Genomic DNA, 18,547 nt, shown 5'->3' with positions numbered 1-18,547 from the left:
TATATATACGTTTTAAGATGTCCATCATAAATCTTTCTTTTTGTTTGTCATGTTACATGCAGCCTGGCTGAAAATTTTAACTACCGTTCAACATGTTGTGTCCTCAGCAACATCAGGCAAAAACAGCGTCATATTTGTGGCGTTGATAGCGAAAAGTAAAGTTAAAAAAGGGGAAAATATGAAGGCAAGGAAAATGTCGCCTTTTTTAAATAATATTTCGTATCATAGGAAAAATCAAAGGACCTGTTTTTACGAACGTTAACTCGTCTTGGACCTATTCACTAAGATCAATGCTTTGTGAATTATTGTTTAAGTTATCATCGAGACAAACAAGAGCTTATTAGCCCAAGACACCTAGCGCACATGTCGTGAACATGTCTATAGAAATCGCCAGTGCTGAATGCTGCCATTGTCGCTGCTGCTGCTGTTGCAAGAACTGCAGTTGCAAAAGCTGTTCGTGCTGCTGCTGCTGCTGCTGCTGCTGTTGTTCTTGAGACTGCTGTAACTGGCTAGTTGCGGCAAGCGTATACCTCATGAGGTTGTAGTCTTCAAAGCCCTCAGCTAGTCGCGTTGCAGCTGGACCCCGGTGACTCAGATAAACCAGCTCGCGGCCCTCGTGACAGTCGAGGTACGGGAATGACACGACCAGTCCCGCGGCGTTATTGCAACCCACAGCAGCAGCAGCAGCAACAATCTTGGCAGTGGTAGAGGTGGGTTGACTGCTCCAAGGAACAGTAGTAGCAGCAGCTGTTGTAGGAGCAGCTGTGACAAAAAAAGCCTGCTGATGTTGCCGTTGTTCGTGGTGGTAGTGGTGTGGCTGTAGATGAATGGACGTCCTTGAACGTCACCTAAACGTACCATCCTGGCCGACTGCGGCTACAGGTGTGCCCCCACCCTGTGCGGTCGCGTAGGCGTCCATGGCTTGTTGATTCTGTGTACTAGCCGTGAGCAGAGCGTTCGCGTATTGGTGATAGTCGGCTGGTGTGTAGTGATGCGCGGCGTGGTGATACAGCAACGAGGGATCGGCTCCCATTAAAGCAGCGGTTGGGGGAGGTGCAGCTGAACTTCCGCCAGGCACGCCTAGGCATTAAGGTCGAGACAGAAATACAGAAACAAAAGAGAAACCAAGACAAATCTATTAAATTACACGTAGTAGGTCCCGTCTTCTTACGGCGCATCAGCTGGTTAGGGATAGTAAGTCCCAACAGAATAACCTGTTGACCAAAACGGCTAGATACACTGTTTCCTTACTGTTGACCTAATCATTTGTAGGTTAAAGGCACGGTCGTGATGGGTTCAGGTTTCTCGGGTTGGGGTTTGACTGGTGATACTGTTTACACTGTTTTCCTTCTATTTAGTTCGAATTAAAATGTAGCTTATAGCGTCCTCTATTTCAAGCCACGAAGTTATAATATGCTAAACCCTAGCCCAACATGTAAAGCATAGCACGGCATACTAGAAATATTGGCTTTTTGCCCAAAAACTAAGCGCACCTGTGTCGTAGCGAATCGATATATGCATATGGGTGCCTGTGACTGTACCTCAAAACCGCCAGTAAATAGTTTAGCGATCTTTCTAGTTGCTGGGTGTATCTTTCGACAATTTCGATCAGTCTAAGGTGACAGGTGTGGTCAACATGGTGCTGTCACACAATATGGTGCTGCTATTATTGTTGCTAAAAATGAATATTAGAATGTGCGTTTTGCTTCCGCATTTACATGGGGTACCCATCCAGAGAACCGACATTCAATCACGTTCAAGTCGCTCTAACTCAGCCCTTGGTGCGAGTATCCTTTTAAAAGTATTACTCTGTCTCGTTATTCTGCCGCAACAACAGTAGCCATAAGCCCGAGTATTAGAGATTCTCTAGCTCTGGTGTTCAACGAATCCAGTAAGAACGTGGTGAACGACTGGAGCCGACTCTTTTACATCAGGTCGAAGGCCTGTTGCTTGTTTCCACTGAAACTGCTGCCCAACTCGTGTGTTCGATAGCTCTAAGGCGAGTATAATTTGACTTGAGTTTCTCTCTGGGATTATTCGTTGCTGTAGAAAAACAGACGTAAAAGCTATACAGAGACAGACGTTAGGCGGAAGTCAAACTGTTACAAAAAAACTGCTTCATCACATAGTCACGATTTGTCGAGTTGCTACAATAGTTTGCCTTCTCATACAATGTTTATTTCTGGGTGGCATGGCTTCTCCGCGTACCGTGCATGGGACAGGGAGTAAAACGTGAAATTTTTCGCACTGAGGTCCATCCGTAATGGGCTACGGCATGATTTATCGATCCGTTGGTTGAAAACCAGCTGCACACGAGACTGACGTTGCTGCCAGAACACCACCCTGCTATTACTAATACGGTGGCAATTCACCTCTGTATTTGTGTTTCCGGTCATCTACTAAGACAATTAGTTGAACGAAAAGAAGCCTTCAGGTCGCAATTGATTTTTCACGTCTTCTATGCCCTGCCCCCTGTTAGTCCTGTTCACCTGTAGCATATCGACTGTATTATGCAAAGATGAGTGCAGGATACAAGGACTACGAGTGTGTTGAGCTAATGGGAATCACGAGCACGACAGCGTTTTGTTCGTGGGGATCATAAGTCATTGTCACGCGCGGGTCACAAAGCAGATCAAGCAGATGTTCGTAGCGGCTACGGCTACGGGGAGACAGGTCAGTTTAGCAGGTACATAAATGCGGTCGATTTTGCCGATCTGGACATAGACACAACTAAGTATTACAGTTATCATTTTGTATACAGGGTGTTGTCAAAGTGCATTTAAATGAAGCAGATATATAGATAAAGCGTTGAAGAAAAAAATGTTTGTATATTAACGGGAACAATCCTACACGAACATGTTTACTTAATGCAACTGCTGTTTGATTCGTTCCTAACTGAAATCGCTGACAGGTTACCCTAAAAATTGCGGCTTTAAATTCACCTATAAGCTTTGAATTGTAATTGCGAGAATAACGACACTACTATGTAAACTCTTGCTTAAACACGTAACACATAAAGAGTACTAACTTCAAGCTAAAACTTTACCAGAAGTGGGCTGCTCCAGAAGTCTAGGCATACAAAATAGGCAAGAAGCGTCAAAGGACGCGAAGACTATGTTTAGAAATGGCTAAATGTCGAAACTTAACTAGTTCATTCAGTTAGCAATAGGTGCGTTTCTTTCCAGAGTAGCCCCTGATTTCTACGCCAAAAGTCATTTTGATGAATTTTTTTAACAAAAACACCGCTTCCATAGAAAAATAACATGCTGCTAAAAAACAGTATACTTGCTAAGACGAACAACTAAGCAGAACCTCACCCAATTTGTCCCGAACCCTCTACATATGTGCAATTCCTATAAAACTACATACTGGTAAAATTCGTGTATTCACTGTTCATTTTCAAAGAACAATACACAAAACTCGATTTAATGATCAGAAAAGTATTATTCTGCTTAACCTGTCTTTTATTACGCCTAAGAGGCTGCACTGAATGTAGGGTTCCTAGCCTACAATGTGAAGACTATTTTTAAGTGTTCCAGCTGCGTTTCGTACCGAGAAGCCAATAAACACGTGGGTGTTTGCCCAGATAACTTCAGAGCTGTACTTACCTTTCGCGCCCAGCTCTCAAATAAGAAACATAAATAGACTACAAAGAACGTTTATTTGGTTACAGGGAGATCTTCTCCCTCTGGAGAAGTAGATTTGCGCTTCATTACTGGCTGGTTAACTGGCTATGATGTCCATCGGCTGTTCTATCTTTCGTTCTAGGTTACCTAAGTGCCTAGAGCTTCTAATGCACCTTAATGAGACCCTTAACGCCCTACCTAGTTAACGAGAAACAATACAGAGTTTATGAAGGTTACCTTTTCGGGGGTAAGTTTATGCTGTGGTACAAACTCTTACGAAACCGCACGAAAATGAAGCTCTTAAAGCAAAAATCGTCAGTCCGATGGCATATCCGGAATTTCTATAGGTTAGTGTTATCGTAAAGTCATTTATCGAGTTTATTTTAAAATATATCCATCAGACATGGTCAATTACACACATATTGAAGAGCTAGCGCCGACCCGAAATTGTTTTGACGTTACCGTTAAGAACAGCTGCAGGTAGCCTTGGCGACGAAAGAATGAGGGGTGCTCCTAGAGGCGTTCCTGTACGCAAGGGCGATGCAGCTAAGGCAGCCACAGGCGCTCCGACTCCGCCTACTCCACCAACCCCACCAACACCAGCCACGGACCCAACGCTAGCGGCTGCTGCGGCATTGAACAGCCGCTGAAGTTCCTGTGGAGCAGCCAAGAACGCATCCAAACTGGTTGCGGCCCCGGGAAACGCTGGAAGAATATAGATCAATAGATAAAGGTTTTTCGTTATTGCTAAGATCAGTCGGCAAGCAGGTAAGCGGAATACCCGTGAATGGTCTGCCCTTTTGCAGACTATTTGCTCTGGTGGAACATGCCAGAACAAGAGTTTGATTTTATCGTATATGCGTATGCTTAGTACAGCCTGTATATCTATTGTCTTTTACACTTCATACTCTTATAATGCTTAGTATGATTGTACGTCATACATTATCTGCAAGTTTTAAAGATACATTTTCAAATTTTTTTTTTTAATCTTAAGGCGACGTTTGCAATTTTCTTGTATGAATATAATGCTAAAAAAAATATCTGGATCTAATTGTATATTTATGTATGCATGCAAGACTACATGCGCTGCATGCCGCTATACAGAGTCGCTGTTGTACCCACCGGCACCATTAAGTGCGGACTTGCCAAGCGTGCTTGAGTCCCTGTATGTTCCGTTAATGATGGCGAGCTCCATGAGCTGACGCTTCTTCAACTCATCTTCGCCCTCAGTTACCGGAACCAAAAGCTTCTGGACCTGTTTTTATGTTATGAGAAAAACAGCACACACATACACAGTGAGGGAACGCTATTTATCAAAGTCAGATTATTTCTTACGCAACGCTACAAATCCATACACGAGTATGTGTTTGAGAGAGGGGTCAGTGTTACTTATAATGTCTTTTCTTTCACAAAAAGAAACTGGCAATAAAGAACTAGATAATTCTTTGTAATAGAAAACCTACAAAGGACCAATCATCCGTGTCTGCCAAAAACTAAAGGGTTCAGAACATTTCCTGAATATATCTATACACTCCTCGCAAAATATTATTCTCCTACGAACCTCTTCAACTGCTCTCTGAATTTTGATGTCTGCACGCTTCTCTGTATCTTCAACACTTATTACAACATGAAGTTCGTCATTGAGGTGCTCCCAGTTCGGTTTTCCACGATTTGCATCCTCCTAGAGCGCAAACAACAGTGAAAAGATGTGTTCATAATAGAAAATCTATGCCTGATACCATATCCGGAAAAGATAGAAACCAAATCCGGATCCCCCACACTAGCAGCACCTACAAACATCTATTAGATGTCTTAATGCAAAGGCGCCAATCGTAACAAACAATCAGAGACAAATGTGCATCCGCCACCATAATTGATACACAAAACAAGTTCAGCTATTAACTTCAATATGTACTTTTTACACGGAAAATTAAGTATCAAACTGATGACTATAATTACATACCTTTACCAAATTTCTACAAACCGTGTCTATAAACAGAGTAAGATACTTCTCATGCCCAATATGTGATATTAAATAAAACCATTTCAATGCGGTGAATAACAGAAGCTAACAAAACGAGATATAAACATTTAATAGTCTTCTTTCGAAGGCGTATCTTATCTCCCTGCCTTCTTAGCATTTCATTCACTTGAACCAATGCTGCGATTTGTGGTACAACGAAAAATCCCATTTGAGGATCGGATATTTTTAATGCAATCTAAACTACCTTTTATTTTAACGTAATATAATAATGAGTTGTGGATAGTGTGAGGTTCTAGATTGAAAAGGCGAATAAAAAATATGCAAACAAATAGGTGCGCGTGCAATTAAGCATGTTCCTTAATGCTTCCCAGGAGTGTCTAGACGATCTGAGCTTTGGGGGACTGACCAAGCTGTGCGAGCCCAAGAAGACTACTAAATAGACATTTTAAGTTCTGCGCCCGGTACTGGCGATAAGTTGTTTTAGGCGGCTGGCTGTAAGCATGAAATAGGGCAATCAGGTATCTCTGAGTCTAGTAGGCAAACGTATTACCCATATTACCGCTTTAGCACTGCGGGTGTCCCGATGGAAGTGCTACTGCTACAACCATCACTACAGTCATGCTCCTAAATACATAACTTGTACGTACACATAAACGATCAAGCGAAGGCTATATATATATACACACGGTCGGCAAAAATGCAATGTACGCATGATGAATAGCAAGTGGCCCCTCCTTGGATTGTCTATAGGCTTGGTTATGATGACGTATATATTTGGGAATTGCGTCGAAGAGCAGCCTCTCAATCTCTTCTGCATTGTTTTCTCCTGCTAGAGGTAATTGTGGAGCCTCGAAGCGAAACAGAGCTAAAAAGGAAGTTAGCCAACGGTACATGAAGTCAGGAAAACTTATGTTAGCTTGTATAATAGCTTACATAATAATAATACAGCAGGCGCCTACTTTAGGAGGGTGGATTTTACTGGCTGGCCACCGAGCCGATTCACTCTAAACACACGTACGCCTATCAAGACACGCTGTGGCCATCGAGCGAATGCCGATATGTGTATAGAAAAACCGTCAACGATCAGCTGAATTGAGTAATTCTGTTAGCGCAAGAAGGAACAAGCATATGCAAGATAAAGGGACTCGCTTCGCTAAAAAGATGCTTTATCCGTCTGTACGTAAGCGCACGTTTAGAAATAGAGCTTGGAGCAAAAATGCAGGAGCGACTTTGCTGGACGCAGGCGTTTTCTGAGAATCTGCTAGAAGCATCTTGGGCATGCATGCAGATAATCTTTCTCTCAGTTCCTTTTATTTTCCTGTGGCCATTATATTATTCATCCGTTTTTTTACTGTTGCTTCATCTCGTCTTTGTTTTATTAGCCCTGTACAGCATTAGCTAACCAACATTTGTCAGTTTCATTCATTCGCCAGTTTTTGCTTGGCTGTATTCAGCGAAAGACCGACGCTCTGCCTACTCAAGAACGGTACCTTTCCTTCCCATCGACAAGGATCGTGTGTCCATGGCTCCTGACAGCTAAAATTATCAAAGGATTCAGCGACGATTGCGCACAGAGCGCCAACTGCACACGTGCATGCATATTATACGTTCAACCGAAAAAGTTTCAGTGACCAGCGTGCTGAGACAACGGCCGTACTGGCAATCGTACGAGTGGGATAAAGCACATTTAATGATCTTTATTTATGTTCTTCTGTTCTTTTTCTAGCTTGCCGTATTTTTCGGTATGCGTATTATTATTGATGCCATTACGCTATACGAACTGGTAGTATATCATATGGATCTTGCTTGCCCAGCTGCTTCTGCTATGGCCATACATTTAGTTGTTTGCCACGTTCGGCGTGCTCCGGCAGAATCTCCGGAACCATAAACTAAATGGACCACCAGTCGATCTGGCGAGATTCAAAATCTCCCCGGAGCTGCGCGGAGATGGCTGTGAACGACTGAGCTCGTGTCCGGTTTACGCCGTCCAAAGTTAACCGCAGCAACAGATCTTCACGCTACGCAGCATCCTCACCAAAGCTGACAGACCGCTGTAAAAACGATAACAGCACCGACTTTACTGCGTGCACCAGTTACATGGTTTCACTTACTACAATTGCGAATCATGTCCTTGCTCGATATATGATAGATGTCCAACGGCTACATACTCTTGACCAAGACCTAAATTTACAAGTACGTTGTTGTCGATGATTTTTCTCCAAAAGCGAGAAGTGGATGAAGAACAGAAATTACGTCGGTACACAAATTACGAAGAAGTACAATGTGGGGTGGTTTCGCATTAATTCATATTTCAAGAGTATTATTTTCTCGCAATCTACGACCTGTAGATTCCTAACAGTGTAGTCGTAGCATAACAGTTTTACCTGTTAATTATATAAACATATGTTTCTTGTTGGAAATCAATAGAGGACTTACATACACAAGTTGTCCTTTAGATATTAACAACGAAATTCAAAGAGGTTACCGATTTAAATCGTTAAAGATGAAACTCTCCATGAGTCTCGTTTAATTTACGTCTTCAATATGAAAATCATCGTCATCGTCGTCTTCTTCTTATATCTACCATGTCTATGTCTCTAGACTCGGTAAAAATGTATGCATACACCGGCATGCTTGGACTATCCATAGTAGTTAAAGACCTTTGAATTTATTCCTGCTTACCTTTTTTTCTTCATAGAACAAGGTAACGATTGCGCAGTAGACATCCAGACCCTCGTTATACATTTGTCGAACAGGACACTAGATGTAGGACTTCGTCCTGATCATCTTTTGGCCATCTCTTGTCAGAATCTACCATGGCACGACTGCTGTGACCTGTGAGCTCTTCATTGCCGTCAAGTATAGTAGCAACTGTTGTTACAGCTGCTAGCTACTACCAGCGTCGCGATGGCCACTGCGGCCGCGGATACAGCCACTCTGACCGAGAGCGGGTATTGTCGCTCTCTGACGACGATGCGATAATCTACACAGTGCATACGTTTCTATCATTTTAGTTTACTCGCCTAACGACCATCTCAACCCTTCTATTTGTCGTTTGCTCACTCCATTCTGTCTGATTTTTCCTTTTATTACTCTTTTACTCAAAGGAAGAGAAATACACCCGCTAACGCCACAGCAACCACACCACCGCCGACTCTATTCCTGATACAGGTAATTGCTACCGCTGCTGCCCTGTAACGTTGACGCCGACGAAGCGAACGAAGGCACAAGGCCAATGGCAACGACGAAGCCGAGGACGTTTTCGCCATCAATGAACAAAGAATTCGCCTTGTGTGGTCGCCAAGTTTGGCCAAGCCGGTCAGTCAGCCAGCCGTATTCAACGGTCGACAGACACGGCCAATGCATTTGGCTCGTTTGGTTCGTTGCGCGAGTTGCCTTACGGAGGCTTGGACAAGAGACGCTCGGTTTAGAGCAGCGTTGGCACCGTTGAGTCGCTGCTGGCTTTAGAAATCAGATGGGTTCAAGACTACGATCAGAGACCCAGTATCGCAGCGAGCACCCGCAGTCAACTGCCGCAGCTGAACGAGTCCATCGAGCGTCCACCTCTCTACTGACCTTATGTTTCCGCTGCGATCTTTATGCTCTGGTCGAGCGCAACGTAAGCTTAACACAGGGAAAGACGAGTGTCGTAGACTCGGAAGAGGAGCTACATTAGTTGGTGTGACGATTTAAACATTTCATTACGAACACCGCGTACAAAACGAATAGACCCGCTGTTTGTCGCGATTTGCTGCTACCGAGCTCGCTATCTCTGGTACTATTGGAGTATAACTATATAAATCAATTATGGCCTGTTGGCGGCTCTTACCTAGTCATGCTATTCGTGGCAGGCTGGTTGCTTTTCGACTCTGCCAGTGAAACGCTACCGAGCAAGCAGCAGGCGAGGCGTGAAACGCACATGGTGTCAATACACCGAGCACTCACTGTAGAAACATTTACTATTTATGCTACCACCATCACTCCTCCAGATTGTGCCTACCAACATCTTCCGCGCAAAAGCTTACTGGCAACGAGAATCATTGAGTAGCAATTTGCCTAGGTAGTATTGCATTGGTTGGACAACCCAGCTACGCGCGCTCGCACTAACACGCAGGCACCCATAAGGCTAAATTGCAGAATGTACGAACCTGATAATCACAGTCCGCCTGCAACAAGGCTCAAAAGATCACTTATTCAAGTCGATACGTATTTATTTCTACTATGATTCGTACTTATTTTTTATAATTTTTATTTTAAATGTGAAAATAAAAAAGCCACGAATAAGAACTGTCACACGTGTAGACGGATAGAAAGAGTGTGGACTGTGTTGTGGTTGGCTAGAATATTACGGGTGGGAGATCGCCTCTGCTTTTGGTAAGCAGGAGTTTCTTTGTTCGGTTAGAAGAAATACTGTTTTTTTTCCGTTACAAGGTGTATCAACATCGTAGTAGTAGTATATACAAATTCTACCAGATCTTACATTCCCATATAACAATCCTTCGGGAAAATCGTGTAGCTTACTTGACCTTTGAGGGAATGCCAAATCATCCTCCAGATCGCTTCCAGGTGGCTCGCCCAATTCTGCTTTATGTTAAATTAGTTGGCAAATAGAAGAGCGGATGCAATTAATGTGTGCTTGACTCGGTGACAAGATTCAAATCTGTATTGATTAATGACTACAGTGTAAAGATCACTCGAAATCAGTTCGACGGCCTATAACACAATATTGTGCCTTTGGTACGAACTCGACTATTGGTGATCGACGGAACCATAAGTGGCTAGATCATCACATCCCTTCACAGACTATTTTCGAAGTAGACAATAGCTACATATACATCGATATCGTGTCATGTTTTATTTTGCCTCACCTTTTTCATTCGTTTCTTTGCTGTTGTTGTTGTTCGAAGAAGGCTTATGGCAGGGTACCCCAGAAATATGTTAAGGCCCGTATGGTGTTAGGAAATTTTGTCCTAAGGCGTCGCTTTCTCTCTTTCTTTGTCTACTTTTAAGCGCGATAACAAGAGCCAATTAGGGCAGAATCCGCGCAAGGTTTCAGGACGCTCAGCGCTGGCGGGCGGATAATGAGGACTTATCGTCAGCGAAGGACCCTTTTTCTACTTTAAATATTGTTACTTTTTTCCACTTAGCCGGCAGTTGGTTTTCCGCCGATGGGTTCATTTTGACAGCGTTCGGTGTTTTTCCCCTAGAACCAGGACACGAAACATGGGTGACAAGGTAGAAGAAAATTGAATGAATTCATTGATTACCATTGGCAGACGACGTTGCGGCCGCCGATAACCATTAGGGTGATACGACCGTTCAGGAATGCAGCGTTATGTGTGCTCTTTTGTCAACGCCTGATTGCTTCCGTCTGCTACCCAGTAACTACTACTACTACTACAATACTGGGTCTGTTCCCTTCAATCTTTCAAGCTAGCCTGCTACTTCGCATATATCCAGCTCTTAGATTTTGAGCCACAAGTTCGTTTTTCAGCCAATCTCTAAAAACGATTGCAGATTTGTCCTTTCCTAACGAATCACCTAAGCTGTTTTCGATCACATTGATCACTATTTCCTCCTGGTTTTGACAACGCCTTCTCGTTTCTGCCTCTCATAAACACTTCAAAGTTCCAAAATGGTTGAATTATTCGGTCTCTTCCTGATTTCGATGACACAACAAACGTGCCACATCAGCAGTAATAACCGCTAGCAAGTATCGCCGCTTCCAATCATTCTCGTTCGGTATCATCAGCTGCTACCCGCAATGAGCTGCTATGCGTTCGTTTCCAGGTGTGCTGGCCACGCACATAACGCGGGAAGCAATAGGGACAAAATGGAAACCCGTGGTCTGGCGACGCAACGCGTTGAACCGGCGATGGTAAATGTGTTGGTCGCGGCATATGAACATATCATATCGCTCGTAGAGTTTGACAACAACAGTTCGCTGGTGTGGCAGCATCAGTCGGGTCGCCCACCACAAAGCCCATCCGGCGGCATCAATTTTTTCGCGCATCCCTTCGTCGTGTTTGAGCTTTTGTTTGCTCACCACAACATCATTCAAAACCACGCCGAAGTCGCCGCAGAGCGGTCGTGCGTCCGCTACTGTTGCCGCCATCAATACTCACCAGTGAGTAATGTTTACTTTGGGAAGGACAACAGTGACAGCAACAGACAACCAATTGGGGATATTTAGAAGCAGCCTTTGAAGCCCCGTTTAGCCTGCAACGACATCTTTTTGGTACTTTTATTTTTCTCTATGCCTTATACCTTATGTATATAACCTCCTTCTTGCAAAACACAATCAACGATTGGTGCAAGCCCAGACCACGTGTGCGACAAGTACTTTCCCGTTGGTCCACGCGGCCGCCACACAATGGCCCATGCTTGTATTAGCTGTGATCCGACACGGTTCTGCTGTTGGCGCAGTGCCTATAATATATCGTAGCATAGAAGCTTGACTTTTTATGCCGAATCTGGCTATGCTCGTTTTGCCAATTTTGGCGCCGAGCTGAGTGTACTCAACCGGAATGCCGCAGCAGGAGCAGGCATCTTTGCCTTGCTTAAAGGCAAATTCGGATAGGACAAGATGCTCTGACCGTCATAGGAGCGACGACGCAAGCCCATAACTCTTTGCTGTCTCCACAACGTGGACAACAGGCTCAGGTTCATGGCACGCTAACTTTTTGCACACGAACACAACAGCAGCAGGACGGCTCACAGCCACCCAGTTGTATTGGGCTTCTTTGCTGCCTGGGCTACGAACAAGCTTAAGCTACTGCTGGTCCACGCCAACAGTCAGGAAAACAAGAAGGGAAAAAATAACAAGGCACTCACTACCAAAGCCAAGCCTATACGAAACGCGGTGCTCATGCGACTGTAGCGACGTGCGTATATTAAAGCTCAACTCTTCCATTTTTCGAAGAAGAGAAAAACGAAGAGTCAGCAAGGCAAGATCGACTGAGCGGATAGTCGACGAAAGGTCGCATGTCTTTCAGGTGACCAGTCAAAATTAGCCAGTCAACAAAGAAGATCGTGCTTTTCGGAGAAAAGATTGAAGTAAGCGAGCAACGACTAGGAGAACTATGACGTGGTCAACAGCTGCGAATTTCTGATTTCCGATTGAGAAGCGTCTTCTTAATCCTGCATTGCGCAGATCATAACCGTGTGGCGTTCGCTGCTGCTTGGTCGGTGGGAATCGATATCTGACGCAGAGCGTTCTGGACGGCAGATGGCGTGGAGATAGAGAACGACGACTCGAGTCTATCGCCACAGGGCAGTACTAAAGAGACAAATGTATTCTACCCCCCGTTCATGTCACGGGTCTCAATTAGAAAACACTCTGTTGCGGTTTTCGCGGACAATAAACTTAATAAACCGCCTCGACGGTCTTCTTTTACAAACTCTCTTTTAAGCCATTCAACGCAATCTATCGCTAATATCTATCTATAGATAACAATGCTAGTACTACAGCTACCTAGCACGTTCCCTAGCGCGGCTCCCAGCAAGCCGTTTAGCGGGCAAAACACAAAATGGCAGGTAGGCATAAAGCAAACAGTAGGGCAGGCGAGCTGAGTTAAGATTTCTTCTCCTGAACGAACTTGCCTAGCAAGTTCGAAACAACGTACGAAAGGTTATTAGTGTTACAATGACCTTAATTAGGCAATTTTATATCCATAGCAAAGACCTACAATCATACGAACCAAATTACGGCTGAAATGTCCAGTTGCATTCTCGCTATTACCAATCCCTACAACCCGGTTCGGCCGAATTTTCTACTTATATGAACTCGCAGGACTGCGAGACAGCATCAGCAAATAGGCAAAGATCTATTGTTGAAAAGGCGATCGGCTGGATGGCTCACACTGACATAAACGAATGTAGTCACCGCAAGATTATCTATTAGCAAAAAAGATACATTGTTTCCCAGCTTGAAATGAAATGTAGACTCAGCCATTATTTTTCTTCAAGAATCGAACAAAAAGGGGTCTTCCAGAAAAAAAAAAAAAAGGGGAGATCGATCAATGATTTAACCGCAGATCATAGTCCGGGGTAGCAATATCTGATTCGTTCATTTACATTCCCACCGGAACCAGTGGCAGTAGCGATAGCAAAAGAGACAAATGCGGGTATAAAGTATAGTTTGATTTTCTATTATAGAGCATAACTAAATATGCTGAGAGATCTGTACCGCAGAGTAACGTCACGCTGTTATCGTTCGAGTCGATCAAATGATCAGTTAACGTTTGCTTGATTTGATACGTCTTTGATTGATACGGCAGCCTTACGTGGCCCCGGTTGTCCTTCTAGTAGCGATCTAATACGCTCAAAATGGTTTACATAGATGAGCATATACAGCGTGCCCCATGACTAACTGTGTTCATTTTCATCTACGCGTATCGCAGCCTTTTAGAGAATTTCGTGTAGGACGCAAATACGTATCATCATTATTATAGTGATAACAATAATAAATGAATACGTAAAATCGTGTGTATGGCCTGACGCTGAATATCAATCGAATATTCAAAAACCAGCCAACTAAGATACATATATATCGGAGATGAAAATTTCTAGAAATGACGTAACGATCAACGGACATACCGTTGCCTCTTGTAGACTTTTGCGTCTGTGCGGAAAACAGACGGAACTCCAAAAACGAAGAACGACAGTCTACAAGTGTTGTTCTAATCAAATTGTTTTTTACGATGACTGCTCGTCGCTATTTAAGGTAAGAGTGTCGTTATCTCATCGTATCATCTAGCCCGCATCGATTGTGGGCTGGTTGTTTTTTCTTATACGCCGTATATATGCCATTCAGGCAATTATTACTGCAATAACGATCATCATAAGCGGCACAAGGCATATGGAATCTATCTATGGGTTTATGCACAGATAATAACAATGAGTATCTTCTATGTAAGAGCAGGAACACGATGAACTAGTTCCATAAACTAGCCACAAAACAGAGCCATTCCAGGGCGAAAACGTGTGCGGGGTGGAAACGCGGAAGTCGAAGCATTCAAGAAATTGCTCATGAAAAACCTCTGGCATAACAATAGCGATTAAGGCCCACTCTACGGCAACTGTAGGTGAGGGGCAGGAGCTAACCTGAGCGCGATGTCAGGTACGTCGTTGAACTCGATGCATAAATAGGTAGAGAACCAAGAAGCTGCTACTTCAGTTGCTACCACCAATAACATAGGAAATAGGGTTAACGGCTCTTAAAGCTTGCGCGGATCGTTTGCTTTGCGGATTTCATAAAACGGAACTGACCCACACCGCTCATTTGCTTACACACGTATTCAAATCAAATAAAATCAAGAAGCAGACGATTATTGTATCGCAACGGTATTCATTGAAACAAATTCCATTTACCTATTGCTCCATGTTATCGAACAAGGACAACAAATGTGTGTGACCCTATACATGCGTATGGATTCGCTCTTCCATAAAATGAACGCGCCAATCGCGTTCGTTGTATTCTAAGGCCAATGCTCCACTTCGAACATTTGAGGTCCCTGTTAAGGTTTATGTATACATATACATAAACCTTAAAAGGGACCTTTTATTTTTACAGGGTTACTTTTACTTTTACTTTTAACAGGGTTTATTTTTTCAAATGAGGGAATCAATATCTGGTTAAATTATTCTTCGAGTGCGGCCACGTAAAAGCACCGCACTATGGGTACCGTAGACGTTTTGACGAGTCTAGTCAGTTGAAATTAGAACAGATGCCGTGCACGTACGGCACAATACGAGCAAATCTCTATTAGAAACTGCACTATTTAGACCCGATATGAAACCGAAAAAAGGCCAGAGTACGTGCGCGGGATTGTCAACCAAATTAAAGCAAAATGGTGCGAAAGAATGACAGTTGTTCTATGACTTACGTTCGGTGACAACTTCCCTGTAGGCAGTGGTGACAAAAATGAGAAAGTTAGTCGAGTTACTTTGTCATCCATTAAGTTGATCTAACTACATTTTACTCAGTCTACATGCTAAATAGTATATAATCACTGATCGACTAATGAATGGCAGGCAATCCAATATATGACCAGATATCAGAATGGGTAAACTTTTGAAACTTTGTGATTCGTCGATGACCTGGTCCAGTATTTGTAACGATTCTATTACATTTAATTGGCGAAAATGTACCGGCCGTTTTACGCTGAAATTGAAATAAACTCTTTGTTTTGAGACAGATAGATTTGATCTCTCACAATCGGCTATTTTTTCTAACGATATAATAATCCAGTTCCTGTCAACAGCGGTGCCAACCCGACACAGTCTATATTACCTGAGATATGCAACTGTAAGCCAACTTCTTTTCAACCAGCCTCGACGACTCACCCTACTAGTAGTGTGCTACACACCAGTTATAGAAAGAAATACTGATTTGACGTTTTTACTTATTCTATTCCACTATGTAGAATAACAATAGGACACAGTTATTATCAGAATACGTCCAGAGTGTATACTCGACCTCATTCTGCCGGCGAGTACTGCACCATATCTATAATAACTTTGGAATGAGGTTGGGTTCAGGTCATCGCTAGAAATTTGTTTGCTTGCCGAAATCGTGAGATATGCCATAGTCGTGGGATGAGTGTAGGTACAAAAATAAATAAAGCAAAATTACGGCGGAGTAGATAACTGCAATAAAAATAAGTTAGTTAGCTAATTTTTGTGCAATACGTTCGCGACGCTAAACGTGTAGTCGAGAGATGATTCTATTTGGTCTTCTCATCTATATCTACATGTGTATAGAGAAAAACACTATATATATATATATATATATATATATATATATATATATATATATATAGCTCAAAAACGGCACAAACTGCGATGCACCGAAAGTTGGTCACGTGTGACGCATAGGACTCGTGTATTTCTAGGTCTATTATATATTTTAACTTTTAATGAAAACAACTGTTCGTATAGCTCGATATGCTCGGATTAAACACTGGTTACGTAACGCCCAGCTATGATACTGCTCTTTCAAACAACTCTACCTTTTCCCGACCAACTATGGCTTGTGGATAGTGACGTATTGCACATAGAGCTATGTCAAAAATATATCCTATCCTTCGAAATTTGTGTGCCTAAATATAGTTTCAGTTCAATCCAGTCTATTGAAGTAATACAGAAACTGTTCGTTGATGGAATACGGTGCAACACTACAACGATTTGATGCTTCAGTAACACGAACGCTTTTTGTAAGCGTTTTCTTTTTCTTTTTTAATATAGATATAATGTGTACATGTCGGACAATAAGAACTGACAAAGCAAAAAACACTACTGATAGAAAGGCACGTGAAGATAGCAGATACATTAGCTAGACGCCCTCTATTCTGTTAAAATTTGTAGATGCCCATTTCCCACAATCAACTTGCCTGCTTCCTTGGTAGATAATGCAACGCTTGTTAGTCATAGAACGGCTATCCCTCTCTAGTAGGGAACGAACTGTGTCTACCCTCGGTTTCGAACCTAAATAATATCCAGTGTTGCCAAGCTTACTGAGCGAGCACGTTACCACTGTACCATGATGGAGACAACCTGAAGAACGTGTTGTGTAAAGCGACGAGTTACTATAATGCACCATACCTTCTTCTTGTCGCGCATAGAACCCTTGCCTCGAACCATGATCTTGCAGCCGGTCTCCTGCTCCAACTGTTTTGCGGTCATACCTCGCGGGCCGAGGATGCGCCCGACGAAATTAAACTGAAATAAATAAAAAAAAATCACCCAATAAAATACACAGTTAATATCGTGTTTCGTATTATTATTATAGCTACATATCACAAATTGTCTACATTCATTTTCCCTATGTGTGATACAAAGTTGCGTTGTGTGCAAGCCGTCATCGGCGACACTAGAAGCGATTATGGTAATAAATTTGTGATTTGTCGAAACTACGAATCGAAAAAGCCGGATGCACGATGAGTGCACGATAGGCATGAGATGCGGTTGCATGAGAGCAAGACCCTTAATCTGTACTAGAGAATAAGTGATATGTTAAACGTACCGTATGATACAACATAAATCCTGTATATGCAACGACAAACGCTATATGGGAGCTTCTCACAGCTGATTAATAATAATCATATAGTTAAACAGTAACAATTATACGTGTATGTAAGTGTTTATCTGTGATCTAGTTAATAACATTTCGGTAAGTGTGCCTTTAGTGTATCTGCGCCTCCGACACCGGTGTTTCGGCTATTACGATATCGTGAGAGGAGATTTTTTCGTATTACTATCGAAATTATCGGTTTGTCAGCGTCTGTCTGATCTTTGTGGCATGTCGTTTTTCCCGTGGTGGCCGCTGTGTCTTGTGTAACCTTCTGCGTTTCAGCTCCTGCTCTCTTTGTGTTGACATCATGATAGCATCAGACTGCACCTATGAAGCTCTCTTCACGCCATGAACAATACAGTCTAGAGCACTTTCATTCAGGATAAAGCCTAAAGAACAGCAAGCTTTATCAGAAAGAGAATTCAAAGAAGAAGCTAATGAGAATCGTGAAGCAAATTGTAAATCAGTGACGATCGACATGTGAGTGCCTCCAGGAGCGATATGTTTGCTTACGGGCATACGCGAAGGAGCCAAGAAGGGCTAAAGAATCTTAGACCTGCACCGGTCACGTATTTGACACACGTGAGTTATGGGCTGGTGATGATAAAATGCCTACACAACACAATGTTTATAACATCGAGACATGCACCGAGTGGAAAGTGACCCGCGTGGACCTTAGTGGACCTCCATCAGATCTACGAAACGGCGTGGCGACGATAAAACCAACTATTAACTTTGATAACAATAATATTTTATTTCCTCATTCTAAACTTTTCTAATTAATATTTGATAAAACGCTGGGACCTGAAGCAGTGTGGCAGTATCCTTGGTAATTATGGTGGTCGTAGCATATTGGCTCGCCTC

The 18,547-nt window shown here is 42.9% G+C and overlaps 1 protein-coding gene across 2 annotated transcripts in view; it reads right to left on the bottom strand.

The window, feature by feature from the left end:
• how (protein held out wings) overlaps positions 1–18,547 on the bottom strand; it is a 109,288-nt gene that overhangs the window by 9,868 nt on the left and 80,873 nt on the right. For both annotated transcript variants that reach the window (XR_002672276.2, XM_022799257.2), the window contains exons 3-7: positions 17,215–17,331; positions 5,188–5,307; positions 4,749–4,881; positions 4,089–4,331; positions 859–1,080 (exon numbers count right to left, since the gene is read on the bottom strand). Coding sequence is in view for 1 of the 2 variants with exons in the window: in XM_022799257.2 (XP_022654992.1) it covers positions 859–1,080; positions 4,089–4,331; positions 4,749–4,881; positions 5,188–5,307; positions 17,215–17,331 (835 nt within the window). In the remaining variant the exon portion in view is untranslated. The remainder of the gene's footprint in view (positions 1–858; positions 1,081–4,088; positions 4,332–4,748; positions 4,882–5,187; positions 5,308–17,214; positions 17,332–18,547) is intronic.

The sequence above is a fragment of the Varroa destructor genome, unplaced genomic scaffold (genome assembly GCF_002443255.2).
Source record: "Varroa destructor unplaced genomic scaffold, Vdes_3.0 BEIS01000003.1, whole genome shotgun sequence".
In the NCBI taxonomy this organism is placed as follows: Eukaryota; Metazoa; Arthropoda; class Arachnida; order Mesostigmata; family Varroidae; genus Varroa; species Varroa destructor.
Note: the sequence above shows the minus strand (reverse complement) of the source record. Positions and strands in the feature narration are given on the sequence as shown.